The sequence below is a fragment of the Aquarana catesbeiana genome, linkage group LG11, assembly GCF_042186555.1.
Source record: "Aquarana catesbeiana isolate 2022-GZ linkage group LG11, ASM4218655v1, whole genome shotgun sequence".
NCBI classification, from domain to species: Eukaryota; Metazoa; Chordata; class Amphibia; order Anura; family Ranidae; genus Aquarana; species Aquarana catesbeiana.
Window position 1 is genome coordinate 272,570,673 of NC_133334.1, and position 23,554 is coordinate 272,594,226.

The window sequence follows — 23,554 nt, forward strand, 5'->3', positions numbered from 1 at the left end:
AAAAAAGAGAGCGAGAGGAAACAGACTATTGATATTTAGGAGGAGAAAAAAAATGAATTGTTTAATTATTATTGTTTTTTATTCATTTTAAGACAATTTAGATTATGTTATTCATCAATACCCATCTCTCCGCTTGTATGAAAACATGTTCAAGAAAAGGTAAGATTAGCTTATGACTTTAGCTGCCTATACGGTATCTTTGATACATTTGACATTTGGTTTTCAGTGAAAAGAACTCTTTGCTGATTTATCCTTTCATCATATACTCAGCTTTGTAATACATTTACTCTGACGGAAACCTGTAACCCCCGCTTGTATAATGCTTTTTCTCCAGGTTTACATTAAAGGTGATAATTCCAATATTCACAAAACCCTTTATCAGTGGAAGAGTCAAGAACGTTATCCACCTTTCCTAGCTTCGAGCATTTAAAAAAAAAAAAAAAAAACTAGTAATGTACCACAATACTTTACAAGAGAAAAACAGGGGGCAACTATACAACTTGTTGAGGAAACGTCTGCAGTAATGACATTTCACGTAGTCAGCATTAATTCAGATCATGTGATAAATTCCTCAGCTTCATCCTGGAATTTTGGGCTTTAAATTCCCTGAGACGCAGTATATGGGAAGACAGCGGGATTCCATCTAAGGGAGATCTGATTGACTTCTCAGATTTTAATCGAGTGCTCTCACCGTGGCAGTAACGAGAAGAACAACAGCCCAGGGGAAATAAAGAAGACGCTATGTATTGAAAGAGGCTTCTTGTGTACGTGCGAGGGCCCCATAGATGCGGTATGCATTATGTAGGAGCTGTCACCAGACCGCTAGCATCTACAGCGAGAGGTGTGCGCACTGCTCCCACTGAAACATTGCCGCACATAAATAGATTAGCTTCTATTCTTTAAAGGTGACAAGTGACTTGTGATTCCTCCCGTACCAAAACAACGGGTGGCCTGCCAGACGCTGCTGAAAAGAAATGCTATTTTTGTGGGGTTTTTGTGTATACAGGAGAACATTAGGCAACTGGCAAGTTTTTATGTCTCCAACTAGAAGGCCCTACCTGCAGTGCCCAGTCAATGGTTTTTGGAGTAGGATTTGTTTTTGGCAAAGTATTCATGGAATTAGCTATTTTAAGTTAAACTCTAAACATGAGAACATGAGAACACGAGAACAAAGCTCATTGGCCTGAGTTTCTGAGTTCATTGAATACTTACACTATATGCCCAAAGGTTGTAGACATTCCACCAACACAAAGATAGTGCCAAAAATACATGGGTGGAGGAGTTTGGTGCGGAGGAACTTGGGTGGCCTGACCTCAACCCTCAATTTTTGGATGAATTGGAATGAGTCTGGTCTTCTTAACTAACATCTCCATAAAAACATGGTTTGACAAGTTTGATGTGGAGGAACTTAAACAGCCTACACAGAGCCCTGACTTCAACCCTTCTGAATACTTTTAGGATGAATTGGAACAAGTCAGGTCTTCTCAACCAACAGCTCCATAAAGAGCTATATGAGCTTGTTGGACATCCAATTCTAAAGAAAACAATCACCATTAGTATGGGGTTGGCTTTAACAGCCTTCATTCTCTTGTGAAAGCTTTACAAAAGGTTTTGGAGTGTGTCTGTGGGAATTTGTGGCCATTCAACCAAAAGAACATTTGTGAGGTTAGGTACTAATGGAGGATGAGAAGATCTGGCTCACAGAGTTCCAAATCCTCCTAAAGGTGTTTAGTAGGGATCAGGGCAGGGCTCTGTGCAGAACACTCGAGTTCCTCCACACCAAACTCATCAAACCACATCCTTATGGAGCTGCTGGTTGAGAAGACCTGACTCATTCCAATTCATTCCCAAATTGTTCAGTATGGTTGAGGTCGGGCACTGTGCAGGCCACTAAAGTTCCTCCACATCAAGCTGGTCAAACCATGTCTTTATGGAGATTTTGGTTAAAAAGACCTGACTCGTTCCAATTCATCCCAAAGATGTTCAGCAGGGTTGAGGTCAGGGCTCCATGCACTCAAGTTCCTCCACTCCAAACCATGTCTTTATGGAGCTGTTGGTTAAAACCTGTCTCATTCCAATTCATCTTACAGGTGTTCAGTATGGTTGAGGTTGGAGCTCTCTGCAGAACACTCAAGTTCTTCCACACCAAACTCATCAAACCATGTCTTTATAGAGCTGTTGGTTGAGACCTTCCTTATTCCAATTCATTCAACAGGTGTTCAGTAGGATTGAGGTCAAGGCACGGTGCAGAACACTAGAGTTCCTCCACACCAAACTCATCAAACCATGTCTTTATGGAGCTGTTGGCTGAAGACCTGACTCATTCCAGTTTACCCTAAAGGTGCTTAATAGATTTGAAATTAGGACTCAAGTTCTTCCACACGAAACTGCTCAAAACATGTCTTTATGAAGATGTTGGCTGAGAAGGCCTGACTCGTTCCAATTCATCCCAAAGGTGTTTAGTAGGGTTGAGGTCGGGGCTCTGTGCAGGCCACTCAAATTTGTTCACACCAATCTGGTCAAACTATGTATTTATGGAGCTGTTGGGTAAGAAGATCTGACTCATACCAATTTATCCTAAAGGTGTTCAGTAGGGTTAAGGTCAGGCCACCGGATTTCCTCCACACCAAACTCCTCCACCCATGTCTTTATGGAGCTGTCTATGTGGATGGGGAACAGTCATACTGAGACAGAAAAGGTGTGTTAGCCAAACTGTTACCACAAGGTTGGACCTGCACAGTTGCCTTAAATGTCTTTATATGCTGTAGCAATAGCAGTACCCTTCACTTGAAACATCCGAACTCAGTCACTTTAGGTGGTCAACATATTAATGACCATAAGTTGTAGGTGTGATGGTCAGATTCCACAAACATTTGGCCATAAACTAAATGTAGATATATAGTACCACATGGCTTTGGCTTATAGAACTGGCTTAGCGCCTGGGGCTAATTCATGCTGAAAAAGAAAGGGGCCTTCTCCAAACTTTTTCAAAAGTTTGGAAGTGCACAATCAATATAACCAGTGTGTCCAAAGATGGATGGAAAATTTAGCATTTTAGATTTAGCAATTTAGATTTCATTCATCTATTGCCGGCTTTAGCAGCCTCCCACAAAAAACAGTATTCAACCAGATAATCCAAATTTTTTTTTTATCTTTGCTTCTGATTTTATAAATGATCCCTAATCTCCAAAAACTTTGAAACTACTCTCCTTCCATGTCTCCTCATCAGGTTCCTGAGTTGTAAAAACTGACACTTTTACAACACTGTCGTGTTGGAAAGCATAGCCCGAGGACGTTTATGTTAGGGAAGGGAGTGAATGTTTCCTTTAGATAATTTTAATGGCAGCATTAAATCCCAGAGATCACAGACGTCCATTAGGTACACATCGGAGATGCTGCAAGGTGAGGTATTTCATAATGCATTAAAAGAACACCATTTTCATATGATCTTACCCGCCGTATGTGATGACAGGAGTCTGGCTACCAGTAGGCACTCCGAGGATATCAGGAATCATGTCTCCATTAAAGCTGAAAGAGCCAAAGAAAAATAACATAAATAGTGTGGAGTGGCTTCAGATGTTTTTGAAGAAAGTCTGACATTCAGAGCACGCCATAGATGTGTCTGATCCCAGAACAGGAGACAAATTAGACAAAGGTGGAACGTGCATCTCTAACCAAGCATCGAAATACCCGGCATGGATTCCTGGGCCAAGATATATACCGGGTCTTAACTTCCGTGCAAGTCAGCCTCAAGTCCAACCCTCTCCAAGCAATAATCCCTACTGCTAATATTCAGTTGAAAAAAATACAGCCATAGAAGGCTAACGTGTTTTGGGCCGAAACACGTTTTGGGCCGAAACGCGTTGGAATCGTCTAAGGCTGTCTTTTACTATGTCTAATAAAAGGATAACCATTTTGCTGACATCTACCATTGTGTCGGCTTTTCTCCAAGGATTGTGCATTATGTCAGGTTTCCAGAGACCTTCCAGCCAGGGCACAGGGTATTCAGAGCCGCTAGAATATTGGAGCAGAGGTTGTAGCGCTGTCTCATTTTATTCAAATTAACCACTTCCCATCGTAGGACATCAAGTGTCCATCCTGGGCTTTAAGTGGAGATATCTGAATGATGTCTGCAGCTACAGGCATCATTCAGATACAGTATCTTTTTTTCAGGCAGTGATTCCCTGCAATGTAAAAGGCATCATAGTGGCTGTTTAGCTGCTTAATTGCTTTTACAAGTGGCGAGCCCGGAAAAGCACCAAAGGGCAGCGGGAGGGGGAGAGACATCCCCTCCTGCCGCCCTCCGGTGCTTCTCCAGGCTTGCCCGTGTGATCGGGGAACCGAAGAATGAATTTGCTGACAGCATATTACAATAGAGCTGGCGGTGGACCAGATGGTCTCTAGCCATCTCTATGATCCTTGGAGGATGGAAGCAACGTCATGGCATCATTTCCAGCAATGGCAGATGTAAACACTACCGTTTCTTTTTGCTGGAAACCCTGAAATCGATTTTTTTTTTAATCTCAGGCTTTCCAGCATAGAGGAGAGATGTGGAGACTTATAGACCACGAATCTCTCTGTAAAGAGGACCTGTCATGCCCTATTCTTATTACAAGGAATGTTTACATTCCTTGTAAAAGGAATAACAGTGATCAAAAAATTAAATAAAACGGTAAAAAAAATAAATAAAATGTCCCCATTCCCTTGTGCTGGCACGCAGACGTGAACGCATATATAGGTCATTCCCGCATTTGTAAAACGGCGTTCAAACCACACATGTGAGGTATCACCAAAACGTTAGAGCAAGAGCAATATTTCTAGCACAAGACCTCCTCTGTAGCTCTAAACTGGTAACATGTAAAAGTGTTTAAAAAATTGCATTTCAAAAATTGCTGCGCAAATATTCAATTTATTCCCTGGGGTCTCTGCTAAAAAAAAAAAAAATCATATATATATATATATATATATATATATATATATATATATATATATATATATATATATATATATATATATATATATGTGTAAGTAAAAAAATACTGCGCCAATCCAAAAAAAATTTCAAACAGCAGCCAACACTACAAATTGACCAAATTGTGCAAAATATTAAAATATAAAAAGTGTAGCGCTAAAGTGCAAAACCTTTCATCAAAGAAAGTTATAAAATAGATTCTCACACTCAAGTGAAAAATTATGTCAAGTTATATAACTATGCAGCTTAATAAGGTTGAATTGTATATGTGTAGTCTAATTGTTTAGACAGACACCCATTCATAAATAGTGCAAAGAATGTGAAGCTGTTTAAACAGCTCTAAAAAAGTGCCGAGAACAATTGAAAAAATATAATGCGGTGCAAAGAAGAAATATAAGTGACAAAATAAATGGTATTACCCACTGAGTGATAATTAGAAATATCTATCTTAGATATAAAAAATTACAGAAGATGTACATGACAATGGTAAAAATAATGATAATGAAATGTCCATAATTCTAATAAATGGTGTAATCCTTAAAAAGAAACACTGAAACTTGTCTAGTCCCAAAATTACTTCATGTAATAGAGAGAATTCAATATAATGTAGATGATATTTTGATAACTCTTCTGCAATGCTCCAAATCAACTTATGGGATAAAGCACTCTTACCGACTTGGGTGGACTCACAGGCCGTCGGCGGTGAGTCAATAAGGCTTGCACTGTCTTAAGGTAACCGACAGTAGGGAATGGACCATATACTGCTGGACTTCCTCCTCAGATAGGGTACCCGGATCCTGCCAGGATGGTTCAAGCGATCAGCACCCTTGTCGGCAATGGTGAACCATGTATGGGAAATAAGCAACAAAAAGCCTCCACATGGTGTAAATCCAGATAGATCAATTAACGTTTATTTGATCAATTACGATCATCAAAAATTTCCATAAAAGCGTATAAAACAGTAGAATCGATTCCAACAAATAAAAAAGGAGAGAGAGCGTGGTAAAGGTGGCTGGGTACAGCAAAACGACCCGACGCGTTTCGTCTGAAGAGACTTCGACAAGGGTGCTGATCGCTTGAACCATCCTGGCAGGATCCGGGTACCCTATCTGAGGAGGAAGTCCAGCAGTATATGGTCCATTCCCTACTGTCGGTTACCTTAAGACAGTGCAAGCCTTATTGACTCACCGCCGACGGCCTGTGAGTCCACCCAAGTCGGTAAGAGTGCTTTATCCCATAAGTTGATTTGGAGCATTGCAGAAGAGTTATCAAAATATCATCTACATTATATTGAATTCTCTCTATTACATGAAGTAATTTTGGGACTAGACAAGTTTCAGTGTTTCTTTTTAAGGATTACACCATTTATTAGAATTATGGACATTTCATTATCATTATTTTTACCATTGTCATGTACATCTTCTGTAATTTTTTATATCTAAGATAGATATTTCTAATTATCACTCAGTGGGTAATACCATTTATTTTGTCACTTATATTTCTTCTTTGCACCGCATTATATTTTTTCAATTGTTCTCGGCACTTTTTTAGAGCTGTTTAAAACAGCTTCACATTCTTTGCACTATTTATGAATGGGTGTCTGTCTAAACAATTAGACTACTCATTTACAATTCAACCTTATTAAGCTGCATAGTTATATAACTTGACATAATTTTTCACTTGAGTGTGAGAATCTATTTTATAACTTTCTTTGATGAAAGGTTTTGCACTTTAGCGCTACACTTTTTATATATATATATATATATATATATATATATATATATATATATATATATATATACACACACATATACACACATACACACAGTATCTCACAAAAGTCAGTACACCCCTCACATTTGTGTAAATATTTTCTTCTATCTTTTCATGTGACAACACTGAAGAAATGACACTTTGCTACAATGTAAAGTAGTGAGTGTACAGCTTGTATAACAGTGTAAATTTTCTGCCCCCTCAAAATAACTCAACACACAGCCATTAATGTCTAAACCGCTGTCAACAAAAGTGAGAACACACCTAAGTGAAAATGTCCAAATTGGCCCCAATTACCCATTTTACCTCCCCTGTGTCATGTGACTCGTTAGTGTTACAAGGTCTCTGAGGATCTGAAAAAAAAGAATTGTTGCTCTACATAAAGATGGCCTAGGCTATAAGAAGATTGCCAAGACCATGAAACTGAGCTGCAGCACGTTGGCCAAGACCATACAGCGGTTTAACAGGACAGGATCCACTCAGAACAGGCCTCGCCATGGTCCACCAAAGAAGTTGAGGTCACGTGCTCAGCATCATATCCAGAGGTTGTCTTTGGGAAATAGACGTATGAGTGCTGCCAGCATTGCTGCAGAGGTTGTAGGGGTGGGGGGTCAGCCTGTCAGTGCTCAGACCATACGCCGTACACTGCATCAAATTGGTCTGCATGGCTGTCATCACAGAAGGAAGTCTCTTCTAAAGATGACGCACAAGAAAGCCCGCAAACAGTTTGCTGAAGACAAGCAGACTAAGGACATGGATTACTGGAACCATGTCCTGTGGTCTGATAAGACCAAGATAAACTTATTTGGTTCAGATGGTGTCAAGTGTGTGTGGCGGCAACCAGGTGAGGAGTACAAAGACAAGTGTGTCTTGTCTACAGTCAAGCATGGTGGTGGGAGTGTCATGGTCTGGGGCTGCATGAGTGCTGCCGGCACTGGGGAGCTACAGATCATTGAGGGAACCATGAATGCCAACATGTACTGTGACAAAATGTTTTGCTAAAGAAGCTGAGGGTAAAGGTGATGGACTGGCCAAGCATGTCTCCAGACCTAAACCCTATTGATCATCTGTGGGACATCCTCAAAGAGAAGGTGGAGGAGCGCAAGGTCTCTAACATCCATCAACTCCGTGATGTCATCATGGAGGAGGGGAAGAGGATTCCAGTGGCAACCTATGAAGCTCTGGTGACCTCCATGCCCAAGAGGGTTAAGGCAGTGCTGGAAAATAATGGTGGCCACACAAAATATTGACACTTTGGGCCCAATTTGGACATTTTCACTTAGGGGTGTACTCACTTTTGTTGCCAGCGGTTTAGACATTAATGGCTGTGTGTTGAGTTATTTTGAGGGGACAGAAAATTTACACTGTTATACAAGCTGTACACTCACTACTTTACATTGTAGACAAGTGTCATTTCTTCAGTGTTGTCACATGAAAAGATAGAAGAAAAGATTTACAAACATGTGAGGGGTGTACTTACTTTTGTGAGATACTGTGCATGGCAAAAACGGGATATTTACAAGAGACATACTTACTCCATGATAAGGGGCTCATCTGAATATGTTCCATTTAGTTGAACCTTTTGATTTTTATCTAAAAAAAAAAAAAAAAAAAAAAAAAAAGAGAAAAGAAGAAGCAATAATAAAAATCACACAGACTTGGTTGCTCATAAATGATGGATCTGGCTAATTTAGTGGTGAACTAAGACCTTGATTTCGATCCATCTATGGGCAGGCTGATTGTACTGAAGTCAATACATTAATCAACTGCAGTACAACCAGCCTATCAGATTTTTTTCATGTGATTACTGTCAGCGGCTATAGCCGCCAGCAGTAATCATTTTGTTCTGCTGGCACAACACAATTGCACTGCGGGAAGGATTCCCCTATTAACATTGAATGTGTTGCTACCGAGACATGACATGACCCAGTCCCAGTGACGGCCACTGAGGGGTCACATGACCCAGTCCCAGTGACGGCCACTGAGGGGTCACATGACCCAGTCCCAGTGACGGCCACTGAGGGGTCACATGACCCAGTCCCAGTGACGGCCACTGAGGGGTCACATGACCCAGTCCCAGTGATGGCCACTGAGGGGTCACATGACCCAGTGACGGCCACTGAGGGGTCACATGACCCAGTCCCAGTGATGGCCACTGAGAGCTGACTTTCACATGACTTTCCTCAGTACATCGTCTACATTGGCATATCATAGTAGGGGTACACAGAAATCAATAGCGCCTGATCCATTAAGTTGAAAGTTAATCAATTTCCCATTTCAGTTCAGCAGACCCTTCAGTTTCCTTTTCACGGCCTATGCAAGGTGATTTCCACAATTATTCTCCATGTATTAAAATTCCAGAGACGAGCCCCGGAGCCGGTGCCGTCAGATCTCCTAATTAGAATTGGTAAGCCTCGCCTTCCTTTCATTAGATCTGACAAGGCCTGTTCAAGAGACAAAAACGCACCGCTCCCCACCGGCACACATCTATTTGTTTTTCTGCAAGTAGAGCACGGCCGTGTTTAAAATAAAATCACACAAAGAGAATATCCTGGCGACGTGCCTCGAGCGCACTTCACTAACAACCGCCGTGTCAGGACTAATCCTAACCCCAGCAGAGAACACCCAGGTGCCCAGCCTGTGGCCTGGGGGTAGCATGTGCCCTTACGCATGCGTTTGCAAATGTGTGCCAACTAAACCCCGGTTTTTAACGCAGACTGTTGGACAGGTTCATGTGGTTGGTTGGCAGACTGGTTGGCGAGTTGAGCGATGGAATGTTCCGTTTTTGTCTTTCATACGTTTGCCCTTCCATGTGCTCCTTGCTGTGAGGGCCAGTTATAGGTGGGGGCAGGGGCCATTTCTTTGTTACTGGTAGCATGTGCCCTTTTGGCACCTATTCTGTGACCCTCAGTGCCCCTGTAATGTTTTCATACCCGGGTGCTTACTCTAGACAGCAAGGGAAGAAAATTCTTTAGTCTGGCTGGACAGGTTTACTTCCTTCATACAATATTACTTTTTGTTCTGTGCTGTCCATTCCTTTTCTTTCTTTTATCTTTTTTTTCTCTGATCTTTTAGAATAAATTTGCTGAGAAAAATATCAAATGTGGTATGAGCCATAATTATGGGAGCTGTGAGGGGAACAAACACAGAGGCTCTGATTTGTAAAGGGGCCAAAACAGCAAACAATCTCTGACCGTCTCCTGTATCATGTCCACGGTCTCTGACCACCTCCTGTATCATGTCCGCAGTCTCTGACCGTCTCCTGTACCATGTCCACGGTCTCTGACCACCTCCTGTATCATGTCCGCAGTCTCTGACCACCTCCTGTATCATGTCCGCAGTCTCTGACCGTCTCCTGTATCATGTCCACGGTCTCTGACCACCTCCTGTACCATGTCCGCAGTCTCTGACCGTCTCCTGTACCATGTCCGCAGTCTCTGACCGTCTCCTGTATCATGTCCGCAGTCTCTGACCGTCTCCTGTATCATGTCCGCAGTCTCTGACCGTCTCCTGTATCATGTCCACAGTCTCTGACCTTCTCCTGTATCATGTCCGCAGTCGTCTCCTGTATCATGTCTGCAGTCTCTGACCACCTCCTGTATCATGTCTGCAGTCTCTGACCGTCTCCTGTACCATTTCCACAGTCTCTGACCGTCTCCTGTATCATGTCCACAGTCTCTGACCGTCTCCTGTATCATGTCCACAGTCTCTGACCGTCTCCTGTATCATGTCCGCAGTCTCTGACCGTCTTCTGTATCATGTCCGCAGTCTCTAACCGTCTCCTGTATCATGTCCGCAGTCTCTGACCATCTCCTGTAGCATGTCTGCAGTCTCTGACCGTCTCCTGTATCATGTCCGCAGTCTCTGACCGTCTCCTGTATCATGTCCGCAGTCTCTGACCGTCTCCTGTATCATGTCCGCAGTCTCTGACCATCTCCTGTATCATGTTCATAGTCTCTGACCATTTCCCGAAGCATGTCTACAGTCTCTGACCATCTCCTGTTGTATGTCTGCAATAAAGATGAGCTGAGGTTTGGTCTGAACTCAGTTTTTAAAACTGGTGGAAAGCTGTCACATAAAACGCATCCCCCCCAAGCCCAATCAGCAGTGTACCTAGAGCATTGCTCGCCCTACATATAGAAATATTAGGTTATGGACGTTACGAGCATTCCGCTCCCTTGTGTACTTGTAATTGCGGGGCAAGGAATGCTCCAGGCCCTGCTGATTGGTCTGGCTGAGATGTGTAGTGCATGTGACAGCTCCCCATGGGTTCCGCAAAAAGTTGGTTCTGAAGAAGTTCTCACTGAACCCAGCTCATCTGTAGTCGGCAGTCTCTGATCAACTCCTGTTTTATGTCTGCATTGTCTGACCATGTCCATAGTCCTGGCTTGAGATATGCACATTATATGTTTACACACACTATACCTCAAAAGTTTTAGAACATCCCCATTTTTCTAGTCATGAACCTTCAATGTAGAGGCACCACAGTAAGGTGATCATTGGCCTGTTGATTAGACTGTGGTGGACATACATTCACCGGCCTCTTTATTAGGTCCCCCTTGCTAGTACTGAGCTGGACCCCCTTTTGCCTTCATTCTTCTTGGTATAAATACAACAAGGTGTTGGAAACGTTCCTCAGAGATTTTGCTCCATAGTGACATGATAACATCACGCAGTTGCTGCAGATTTGTCGGCTGCACATCCATGATGCCAATCTCCTGTTCCACCACATCCCAAAGGTGCTCTATTGGATGAGATCTGGTGAGTGTGGTGCTCTATTGGATTGAGATCTGGTGAGTGTGGAGACCATTGGAGGACAGGGACCTCATTGTCCAGTGGTGAGATGATTGGAGCTTTGTGACATGGTGCATTATCCTGCTGGAAGGAGCCATCAGAAGATGGGGACACTGTAGTCATAAAGGGATGGACATGGTCAGCAACAATACTCAGGTAGGGTGTGGGGTTTAAACAATGCTCAATTGGTACTAAGGGGCCCAAAGTGTGCCAAGAAAATATCCCCCCCACCATTACACCCTCCACCACCAGCCTGAACCGGTGATACAAGGCAGGATGGATCCATGCGCCAAATTCTGACCCCACCATCTGAATGTCGCAGCTGAAATCCAGACTTATCAGACCAGGCAACGTTTTTCCAATCTTCTATTGTCCAATTTTGGTGATCCGGTGCCAATTGTAGCCTCAGTTTCCTGTTCTTAGCTGACAGGAGCGGCCCCCGGTGTGATCTTCTGCTGCTGTAGCCCATCTGCTTCAAGGTTTGAGGTGTGGTGCGTTCAGAGATGGTATTCTTCATACCTTGGATGTAATGAGGGGTTATTTGAGTTACTGTTGCCTTTCTATGATCTGGAACCAGTCTGCCCATTCTCCTCTGACATCAACAAGGCATTTTCATCCACACAACTGCCACTCACTGGATATTTTCTCTTTTTTGAACCATTCTCTGTAAACCCGAGAGATGGTTGTGTGTGAAAATCCCAGTAGATCAGCAGTTTTTGAAATACTCAGACCAGCCCGTTCTTCACCAACAACCATGACACGTTCAAAGTCACCTAAATCCCCTTTCTTCCCCATTCTGATGCTCGGTTTGAACTTCAGCAAGTCGTCTGCACCAGGTCTAGATGCCCAAATGCATTGAGTTACTGCCATGTGATTGGCTGATTAGCAATCTGTGTTACCAAGCCATTGAACAAGTGTACCTTAAAAAATGTCCGGTGAATGTATATATATAACAAATCACTCCTGTAAATTAATTCTTAACAAACAGCAGTAGTATTTCTGGACATAAAACACAAAAGAAGCGCAATAGGCCGTCTAACTTACTGAGAGTCTGATTCTGTCCCCAGTAGATGACAATGGACAGTGGAGTCTCTTTACCAAGTTGTCCTCTGGGTATTGTGGTCAGCAACACATCCATCTGCGAATCACCATTATAATCTCCAGGAACCACGCTGGTAATCACAACCCCTTCACTCCTAGGAGAGAAAAAATAAACTATGAATGTAAAAGCATTAAAATAGTGTCCCATCATTGGTATCAGTGGAAGGAATAGTGCCCCATCATTGGTGTCAGTGGGAGGAATAGTGCCCCATCATTGGTATCAGTGGGGGGGAATAGTGCCCCATCATTGATATCAGTGGGAGGAATAGTGCCCCATCATTGGTGTCAGTGGGAGGAATAGTGTCCCATCATTGATATCAGTGGGAGGAATAGTGCCCCATCATTGATATCAGTGGGAGGAATAGTGCCCCATCATTGGTGTCAGTGGGAGGAATAGTGCCCCATCATTGGTGTCAGTGGGAGGAATAGTGTCCCATCATTGATATCAGTGGGAGGAATAGTGCCCCATCATTGATATCAGTGGGAGGAATAGTGCCCCATCATTGGTGTCAGTGGGATGAATAGTGCCCCATCATTGGTATCAGTGGGAGGAATAGTGCCCCATCATTGGTGTCAGTGGGATGAATAGTGCCCCATCATTGATATCAGTGGGAGGAATAGTGCCCCATCATTGGTGTCAGTGGGATGAATAGTGCCCCATCATTGGTATCAGTGGGAGGAATAGTGCCCCATCATTGGTGTCAGTGGGATGAATAGTGCCCCATCATTGGTGTCAGTGGGATGAATAGTGCCCCATCATTGGTGTCAGTGGGATGAATAGTGCCCCATCATTGGTGTCAGTGGGAGGAATAGTGTCCCATCATTGATATCAGTGGGAGGAATAGTGCCCCATCATTGATATCAGTGGGAGGAATAGTGCCCCATCATTGGTATCAGTGGGAGGAATAGTGCCCCATCATTGATATCAGTGGGAGGAATAGTGCCCCATCATTGATATCAGTGGGAGGAATAGTGCCCCATCATTCGTATCAGTGGAAGGAATATTGCCCCATCATTGGTGTCAGTGGGATGAATAGTGCCCCATCATTGGTGTCAGTGGGATGAATAGTGCCCCATCATTGGTATCAGTGGGAGCAATAGTGCCCCATCATTGGTGTCAGTGGGATGAATAGTGCCGCATCATTGGTATCAGTGGGAGGAATAGTGCCCCATCATTGGTGTCAGTGGGATGAATAGTGCCGCATCATTGGTGTCAGTGGGATGAATAGTGCCCCATCATTGGTGTCAGTGGGATGAATAGTGCCGCATCATTGGTGTCAGTGGGATGAATAGTGCCCCATCATTGGTGTCAGTGGGATGAATAGTGCCCCATCATTGGTGTCAGTGGGATGAATAGTGCCCCATCATTGGTGTCAGTGGGATGAATAGTGCCGCATCATTGGTGTCAGTGGGATGAATAGTGCCCCATCATTGGTATCAGTGGGAGCAATAGTGCCCCATCATTGGTATCAGTGGGAGGAATAGTGCCCCATCATTGGTATCAGTGGGAGGAATAGTGCCCCATCATTGGTGTCAGTGGGATGAATAGTGCCCCATCATTGGTCTTAGTGGGAGGAATAGTGCCCCATCATTGGTGTCAGTGGGATGAATAGTGCCCCATCATTGGTATCAGTGGGAGCAATAGTGCCCCATCATTGGTATCAGTGGGAGGAATAGTGCCCCATCATTGGTGTCAGTGGGATGAATAGTGCCCCATCATTGGTATCGGGGGGGGGGGGGCTGGGCTTTAGGCTGTATTCACACCTGAGCGTTTCAAAGTTGCGCGTTTTTCCCGCGATTTTACTGCAATTTTGTTCAGTCACCAATGTAAAAAAAACTCCTGTAATCTGCCCCAAAGAAGCTCATGTTCTTTTCTGAGCTCAGGGCGTTTTTCTTCAGGTGACAAAACGCTCAGATGTGAACAGGTGACATTGAAATGAATGGGATTTTTGCTTGTTGGGAGTTTTTCAGGCTTTTTTTAGGGCGTTTTACGAGCTGAAAACGCTCAGGTGTGAATAAATAACTGACTATACACCTCGTATATCATACAACAGAACCTATAAAAGGATAAAATTCTTCCCCCGGCATTCAAACGTTCATTAATCACACAGGAAGGTGAGTCTCGGAACAATCCGAAGCGCCCCGTCCCATAAATCTCCCCGCGGATCCCGCCGGTCGCCCTCACACATATACTTACTCTAATGCAAGCTTGACTTTCGGGCTAAAAGACGGCGTTGCCTTCAGGTCTGCCAAAAATATCCGTAACTCATCACCTGGAATGACAAAAAAAACAGGCGGGATAAATGAAGAGCGATCGATCAATTCAAAACACAAGATGCCTTCACTACGCCCGGCGCCCACTTCTACCGCTAATCAGTCCCCATGTGGCTTCACGGATTTACTTTGCTTGCTGTCCCAAATTTTCAAGATACAGATTCCTGGCAGAGATTCACAAGCCGGCTCACAGCAGAGCACGCGATCGGCCGCCCTGGGCTGTTATAGTCGGAGAACTTTTAGGACTCACTCAAAATGGCAGCTGGAGTCCATATCTGCAGACATATCTCTACACAGTCGTGGTTGTAAACCTCAGACATGAAATATGAACAAAGCACATCCCTCTATAGCAGGGATATGCAATCAGCGGACCTCCAGCTGTTGCAGAACTACAAGTCCCATGAGGCATTGCAAGACTCTTGACAGCCACAAGCCATGACACCCAGAGGCAGAGGCATGATAGGACTTGTAGCTTTGCAACAGCTAATTGCATATCCCTGCTCTATAGTGTGTACTTGTCTCAATCCAGAGCACTAAGTGTCATTTCTGTCTGCTGTCTCCTTCCTCTGCTATCTGCAGGAATCACTTCTGACAAGTTTTCCTGACACCAGGAGAAAAAAAGGTGACAGAGGAGGGAGCTCCAACCTCATCTCTATTCCTGTGTGAAAGGGGGGCGTGTCCCTTCCCTCCAATCAGCTCTCATCTCTGATGTAACTTAAGCTCCCCACCCCCTCCTGCTTTTCTGAGCTCTTGTGTAATTTCTGCACTTTGAATGGATGTAGAGAAGAGAAGACAGCAGATAAACAGGTACAACTTATGCAGGAGGATTTGTTTCATCTCTGTGTATCACCTGAGGCCGGTCACCTCACTGGGTATATGGAAGGGTTTACAACCACTGTAAAGCTGAACTCCGGCTTCCTTTCAGTCTTGGGACAGTTGTACCGGCTCCACTGCTGGATTGAAACGGCTTATTCTGATTTCACTGCACACTGTGAGCTTCTCACAACGTTCATTAGAAGCTGCTGCAAATAATACAGAGCCCCGCCTCATTTCCTGGCTGACGTCCAACAAAATCTATCCCCCCCCCCCCAGCCTGACTGTCCCTTGGCCTAGTTTCCTAGCTAATGAGCTTTTGCTTATAATCACTCAACACCCCCTCCCCCGGAGCTAATCCTGACACTTCTCACATACATAAAAAAAAATTGTAAATAATACAAATTAAAAAAAATAAATAAAAAAAAAAAAAAAAAAAAAAAAAGGGGGAATCAGCATTTATATTGCTAGAAATTTACTTAGAAACTGAGAAACATTATACAGTGCCTTGAAAAAGTATTCATACCCCTTAAAATTTTCCACATTTTGTCATGTTACAACCAAAAAGGTAAATGTATTTTATTAGGATTTTATGTGATAGACCAACACAAAGTGGCACATAATTGTGAAGTGGAAGGAAAATGATAAATGGTTTTCAACGTTTTTTTTACAAATAAATATGTGAAAAGTGTGGGGTACATTTGTATGGCGCCCCCCGGAGTCAATACTTTGTAGAACCGCCTTTCACTGCAATTACAGCTACAAGTCTTTTTGGGGATGTCTCTACCAGCTTTGCACATCTAGAGAGGGACATTTTTGCTCATTCTTCTTCTTTGCAAAACCACTCAAGCTCTGTCAGATTGGATGGAGAGCGTCTGTGAACAGCAATTTTCAAGTCTTGCCACAGATTCTCAATGTGATTTAGGTCTGGACTGTGACTGGGCCATTCTAACACATGAATATGCTTTGATCTAAACCATTCCATTGTAGCTCTGGCTGTATGTTTCGGGTCGTTGTCCTGCTGGAAGGTGAACCTCCACCCCAGTCTCAAGTCTTTTGCAGACTCTAATGCCGCGTACGCACAAGCGGAATGTCCGACAGAAAAAGTCAGACCGAAGCTTTTCATTGTATATTCCGATCGTGTGTGGGCCTCATCGGACTTTTTACATCAAAAATTCTGACAGACCTAGAAAGAGAACATGTTCTAAATTTTTCTGACGGAACCAATTCCGGGAAAACCGATCGTCTGTATGCTGTTCCGACGGACCAAAAACGAGACATGCTCTGAAGCAAGTACGAGACGGTTGTGTTGCTCTATCACGTAAAATCCCAATAAAACACGTTTACGTTTTTTGGTGTAACATGACAAAATGCGGAAAATTTCAAGGGGTGTGAATACTTTTTCCAGGCACTGTATATTGTTTGAAAGCAGACGCCCTGGGGAATAAAATGGTGGTGGTGTTGCGATTTTTTATGTTGCACGATATTTGAACACCCATGCGATTTGAGCCATACAAAATGAAAGGTGACTTTCCATGTCATGTAGATTACACATGGTGCAGGACGGGGGTGTCTGTTGGTGACATTCAGAATGAACACAACAAACCATCATGTACACACACGACTTGTCCAAATTGAAGACAAAACATATAAAGTGCATCTACTACACACAGGAGCCCAATGTACAGAAGGTGGAGAAAACAATCAGCAGGGGGCGCTCTTCATTTCCCACAATGCTCCACTCCAACAGCTGCCTGCTCTACTCGATTGACAGGACCAAAAAAAAGAGGCCAAATTAGTTACGAAGCAACTGCTGACAGTTGTGCATCTGCTAAAGGGCAAAGCGTTTGTGTGTGACGGGACAGTTGATGATTTGGCACATGTTCTCGTCACACACAAAGTGTTCACCTCGCATTAAAGCGGGACTTAACAACACGATAAAAAAAATAATGTCCTATAGCACAGAACATACATTCCACATTAATAATTATAATACCAACATTAGTGTGTGCTTTAAATTCCTCTAGCATTGCTCCTGTCTCTTCTTGCTGGAGGCGGCCATTTTGTTGAAGCCCCAGAGCCCCCGAGCAGTAGAAAATCTTAAAAAAGTGGAGCTAAAAGGGGTTGTAAACCCTCGTGTTTTTTTCACCTTGCAATCACCGGCCCCCTAGCGCCTACGTTCTTACTTACCTGAGCCCCGAATTTTCGTTGGTGCGTCCCCGCCGTCCCTCTCTCCACAGGTTCTCGGCTCTTGATTGGATAGATTGATAGCGCAGCTATTGGCTCCCGCTGCTGTCAATCAAATCCAATCAATGACGCGGGCGCCAGGGGGCGGGGCTGAGTCCTGCATTTGGCCTCTATGGACGTCGAATGCTGGACTCGGGAGCGCGCCCGCAGGGTAACCCCCTGAGGAGAGCGCTCCTCCTGGGGCAGGGATCTGCAATTAGCGGACCTCCAGCTGTTGCAAAACTACAAGTCCCATCATGCCTCTGGCTCTGGGTGTCATGCTTGTGGCTGTCAGAGTCTTGCTATGCCTCATAGAGCTGCATGATTCTGGCTAAAAATGAGAATCACGATTTTTTTGCTTAGAATAAAGATCACGATTCTCGCGGTGTAACATCATCTTTCACATTAAAACAAAAAAATTGGGCTAACTTTACTGTTTTGTTTGTTTTTTTTTTTTTTTTTATTCATTGATGTGTATTTTTCCCAAAAAATTGCGTTTGCAAGGCCGCTGGGCGAATACATTGTGACATAAAACGTTGCAGCAATTGACATTTTATTCCCCAGGGTCTCTTCTAAAATATATATATATGTTTGGGGGTTCCAAGTAATTTTCTAGCAAAAAATATTGATTATAACTTAAGAAAGACGTGTCAGAAAAAGATTTAGACTTTAAGTGGTTAAACTTCCTGCATTTACAGGTTTACAGGCAGATCTGGATGTTTTCTTTTGACAGCTAAGTGAGCAGATAAGTCTCTCCACTTGTTATATGAAAGAATCGGCAAACTCTGCAATAGAGATCGTCGGGGGGGGGTGGGGGGGGGTTGAATTGAGATCACAATTTTTTAACGATTAATTGTGCAGCTCTAATGCCTCATGGGACTTGTAGTTCTGCAACAGCTGGAGGTCCGCTAATTGCGTATCCCTGTCCTAGGAGGGTCATCTGATGTGGGGAGGAGCCGCGAGAGCCGCCGAGGGACCCCAGAAGAGGAGGTTCGGGGGCCACATTGTGCAAAACGAGCCGCACAGTGGAGGTAAGAATGATATGCTTATTATTTTTAAAAAAAAAATAAAAAATGATCCTTTAGTATCAATTAAACCCATTAATTTAACCGTTTAACCTCCTCCCGCCCGCGCTATAGCCGAATGACGGTTACAGCGCGGCCCTTCATTGCTGGGAGGCCGTCATAGGATGTCTTCCCGTACATGAGCAGAATTGTCCGACCTTTTTTTTTGTTTATAGCGCAAAAAAAAAAAAAAACACCACAGAGGCGATCAAATACCACCAAAAGAAAGTGCTATTTGTGGGAAAAAAAGGAAATTCATTATATTTGGGTACAGCGTCGCACAACCGCGTAATTGTCAGTTAAAGTAAGGCAGTGCTGTATCACCAAAAATGGCCTGGTCATAAAGGGGAGGGGGTAAATTTTCCAGAGGTCAAATGGTTAATATACTGTTCCTTTTAGCTTGCTATCTGTGTCCGGAGTTCGGCTTTAATCCCACATTGTCCTCTGACAACACAGAACAAATAAAGGCGGATCGAAGTTTATTTTGTCTATTTAAACAGCCGCACCAAATGTAAACATTCCAACACTTCACCCAACCAGACACATGGAGGGTGTATAGAGGAGGATCCCACCAATTCATCACCAACATAACCACAGAGCTGACACTCTAATCATTAAATCTTAGCCCCCTAATCATATCGGACACTACAGATCCCAGCCAGACACCAAAGGCTGGGCCTTGACCACAGAGCTGACACTCTAATCATCAAATCTTGGCCCTCCAATCATATCGGACACTACAGATCCCAGCCAGACACCAAAGCCCGGGCCTTGACCACAGAGCTGACACTCTAATTATTACATCTGGGCTCTCTGGAAATAAATGACACCAGAGGCTGAGCATTGTCCACAGAGCTAACACTCTAATTATTAGATCTGGGCCTTACAGTTATATATCAGACACTACCGTTCCCAGCCAAACACAGGAGACTGGGCCTTGTGTGCAGAGCTGACACTCTAATCATTACATCTCAGACCTCAAATCATATCGGACACTACAGATCCCAGACAGACACTAAAAGGCCAGTCCTTGACCACAGAGCTGACACACAAATCATTAGATCTGGTCCCTCTGGACATAATCATTAGAACTGGTCTCTCTGGACATGCATGACACCAGAGGCTGGACCTTGTTTGCAGAGCTGACACTCTAATCTTTAGATCTGGACTTTATGGTCATAGCAGACACTACAGTTCCCAGACATACACAGGAGACTGGGCCTTGTGTGCAAAGCTAACACTCTAATCATTACATCTCAGACCTCCAATCATGTATGACACTACAGATCCCAGCCAGACACTAAAGGCCGGACCTTGACCACAGAGCTGACACTCTAATCTGGACCTTACAGTCATATCAGACACTAAAGTTTCGAGCCAGATACAGGAGGCCAGGCCTTGTCTGCAGAGCTAACACTCTAATCATTAAATCTGGGCCCTCTGGTCACATAAAGACACTACAGATCCTAGACAGGCATGAGAGGCCAAACCTTGTCTACAGAACTGACACTCTGGCCATCAGATCTGAGATCTTGTCCACAGAGCTGACACTCCAATTCCCAGAGCTTAGTTACCCGCAGAGATAACTTTCTAATGATAAGGTCTAGGCCTAGTCCTCAGAGCTGACACTCCAGTGATCGGACCCGGTCCTCAGAGCTGACACTCCAGTGATCGGGCCCGGTCCTCAGAGCTGACACTCCAGTGATCGGGCCCGGTCCTCAGAGCTGACACTCCAGTGATCGGACCCGGTCCTCAGAGCTGACACTCCAGTGATCAGTCCCGGTCCTCAGAGCTGACACTCCAGTGATCAGTCCCGGTCCACAGAGCTGACACTCCAGTGATCAGTCCCGGTCCACAGAGCTGACACTCCAGTGATCGGACCCGGTCCTCAGAGCTGACACTCCAGTGATCGGACCCGGTCCTCAGAGCTGACACTCCAGTGATCGGGCCCGGTCCTCAGAGCTGACACTCCAGTGATCGGGCCCGGTCCTCAGAGGTGACACTCCAGTGATCAGTCCCGGTCCTCAGAGCTGACACTCCAGTGATCGGACCCGGTCCTCAGAGCTGACACTCCAGTGATCGGGCCCGGTCCTCAGAGCTGACACTCCAGTGATCGGGCCCGGTCCTCAGAGCTGACACTCCAGTGATCGGACCCGGTCCTCAGAGCTGACACTCCAGTGATCGGGCCCGGTCCTCAGAGCTGACACTCCAGTGATCGGGCCCGGTCCTCAGAGGTGACACTCCAGTGATCAGTCCCGGTCCTCAGAGCTGACACTCCAGTGATCGGACGCGGTCCTCAGAGCTGACACTCCAGTGATCGGGCCCGGTCCTCAGAGGTGACACTCCAGTGATCAGTCCCGGTCCTCAGAGCTGACACTCCAGTGATCGGACCCGGTCCTCAGAGCTGACACTCCAGTGATCGGACCCGGTCCTCAGAGCTGACACTCCAGTGATCGGACCCGGTCCTCAGAGCTGACACTCCAGTGATCGGACCCGGTCCTCAGAGCTGACACTCCAGTGATCAGGCCCGGTCCACAGAGCTGACACTCCAGTGATCGGTCCCGGTCCTCAGAGCTGACACTCCAGTGATAGGGCCGGTCCTCAGAGCGGACACTCCAGTGATCAGTCCCGGTCCTCAGAGCGGACACTCCAGTGATCGGGTCCGGTCCTCAGAGCTGACACTCCTCAGTTATTAGCCAGGCCTTGTCCACAGAGCTGACAATCTAATCCTCATATATGAGTCATGACACTACAGATCCCAGCCAGGGACAGTATTCTGGGCCTTGCCCGCAGAGCTGACACTCCTCCCCTCCCCCCCGGTACTCACCGCCTCGTATGATGAACAGATCGGTTTGTTTATCGGCGTTGAAGTCCCCGAAGGCGGCGATCTTCCCCCGGGCCTCCGATCCCAGCACATCCCCGGTGACATTGCGGAGAGAGGCCCGGACCGGGGAGAGGAGGAGGAGGACGGAGAGGAGAAGGAGGGGGAGGGGAGTCCCCGGTACAGACAGATCCCCCATCATACCGAACGGACACCGACACTTCCAGGTTCTCCCACAGCACCGCGACGTACGGCCGGGGGGGCGGCGCTTTACGGCACTGCTGGAAAACATGGCTCAGGTGCTGGCGGATCTGGGCTGGAAGGTGCTGGAGAGACGAGCCCGATCCCGGAGATCAGGTGTGACCCCGACCGCCCCAACCCCCACTATCAACTACCCCGGTGTGCCCCCCACTATCAACTACCCCTGTGTGTCCCCAACCCCCACCAACTGCCCCCCCACTATCATCTGCCCCTGTGTGCCCCCCAATCCCCACCATCAACTACCCCCAACCCCCACTATCAACTACCCCGGTGTGCCCCCAACCCCCACCAACTGCCCCCCCACTATCAACTACCCCTGTGTGCCCCCCACCATCAACTACCCCGGTGTGCCCCCAACCCCCACCAACTGCCCCCCCACTATCATCTGCCCCTGTGTGCCCCCCAATCCCCACCATCAACTACCCCCAACCCCCACTATCAACTACCCCTGTGTGTCCCCAACCCCCACCAACTGCCCCCCCACTATCATCTGCCCCTGTGTGCCCCCCAATCCCCACCATCAACTACCCCCAACCCCCACCATCAACTACCCCCAACATCAACTACCCCGGTGTGCCCCCACTATCAACTACCCCCCAACCCCCATCATCTGCCCCTGTGTGCCCCCCAACCCCCACCATCAACTACCCCGTGTGTGTACCGCCCCACCATCAAATACCCCTGTGTCCCCAACCCCCATCCTTAACTGCCCCTTTGTGTGTACTGCCCAACCCCCACCATCAACTGCCCCTTTGTGTGTACTGCCCAACCCCCACCATCGTGTGTCCCCAACCCCCACCATCGTGTGTCCCCAACCCCCATCATCTGCCCCTGTGTGCCCCCCAACCCCCACCATCGTGTGTCCCCAACCCCCATCATCTGCCCCTGTGTGCCCCCCAACCCCCACCATCAACTTCCCCTGTGTCCCCAACCCCCATCCTTAGCTGCCCCTGTGTGTCCCCCCAACCATCAACTGCCCCTTTGAGTGTACCGCCCCACCCCCACCATCATGTGCCCCCAACCCTCATCATCTGCCCCTGTGTGTCCCCCAACCCCCACCATCAACTACCCCCCAACCATCTACTGCCCATTTGTGTGTACTGCCCGACCCCACCATCGTGTGCCCCCAACCCCCATCATCTGCCCCCAACCCCCACCATCAACTGCCCCCCAACCATCTACTGCCCATTTGTGTGTACTGCCCGACCCCACCATCGTGTGCCCCCAACCCCCATCCTTAACTGCCCCCCAACCCCCACCATCAACTGCCCCCTGTTTGTACCGCCCCACCATCCTGTGTCCCCAACCCCCATCATCTGCCCCTGTGTGCCCCCCAACCCCCACCATCAACTGCCCCTTTGTGTGTACTGCCCGACCCCCACCATCATGTGTCCCCAACCCCCACCATCTTGTGCCCCCCAAGCGCCCTGTGCATCCCCCCAACCATCAACTGCC

The 23,554-nt window shown here is 46.0% G+C and overlaps 2 protein-coding genes across 4 annotated transcripts in view; one reads left to right on the forward strand and one right to left on the reverse strand.

Moving 5' to 3' along the window:
• Window positions 1-22,119, reverse strand: part of ITFG1 (integrin alpha FG-GAP repeat containing 1) — a 314,466-nt gene extending 292,347 nt beyond the window's left edge. The window contains exons 1-5 of one of the 2 annotated variants that reach the window (XM_073605835.1): window positions 21,845-22,118; window positions 14,838-14,913; window positions 12,584-12,735; window positions 8,281-8,338; window positions 3,454-3,528 (exon numbers count right to left, since the gene is read on the reverse strand). In XM_073605835.1, the coding sequence (XP_073461936.1) occupies window positions 3,454-3,528; window positions 8,281-8,338; window positions 12,584-12,735; window positions 14,838-14,913; window positions 21,845-22,040 (557 nt within the window). In that variant the 5' untranslated portion in view covers window positions 22,041-22,118. Of the gene's footprint in view, window positions 1-3,453; window positions 3,529-8,280; window positions 8,339-12,583; window positions 12,736-14,837; window positions 14,914-21,844 lie in introns of both variants that reach the window. The other variant, XM_073605834.1, reaches the window with a different exon arrangement.
• The window catches only part of PHKB (phosphorylase kinase regulatory subunit beta), a 313,679-nt gene continuing 312,181 nt past the window's right edge, over window positions 22,057-23,554 (forward strand). For both annotated transcript variants that reach the window (XM_073605832.1, XM_073605831.1), the window contains exon 1: window positions 22,057-22,195. In XM_073605832.1, coding sequence (XP_073461933.1) covers window positions 22,129-22,195 — 67 coding nt within the window. In that variant the 5' untranslated portion in view covers window positions 22,057-22,128. The remainder of the gene's footprint in view (window positions 22,196-23,554) is intronic.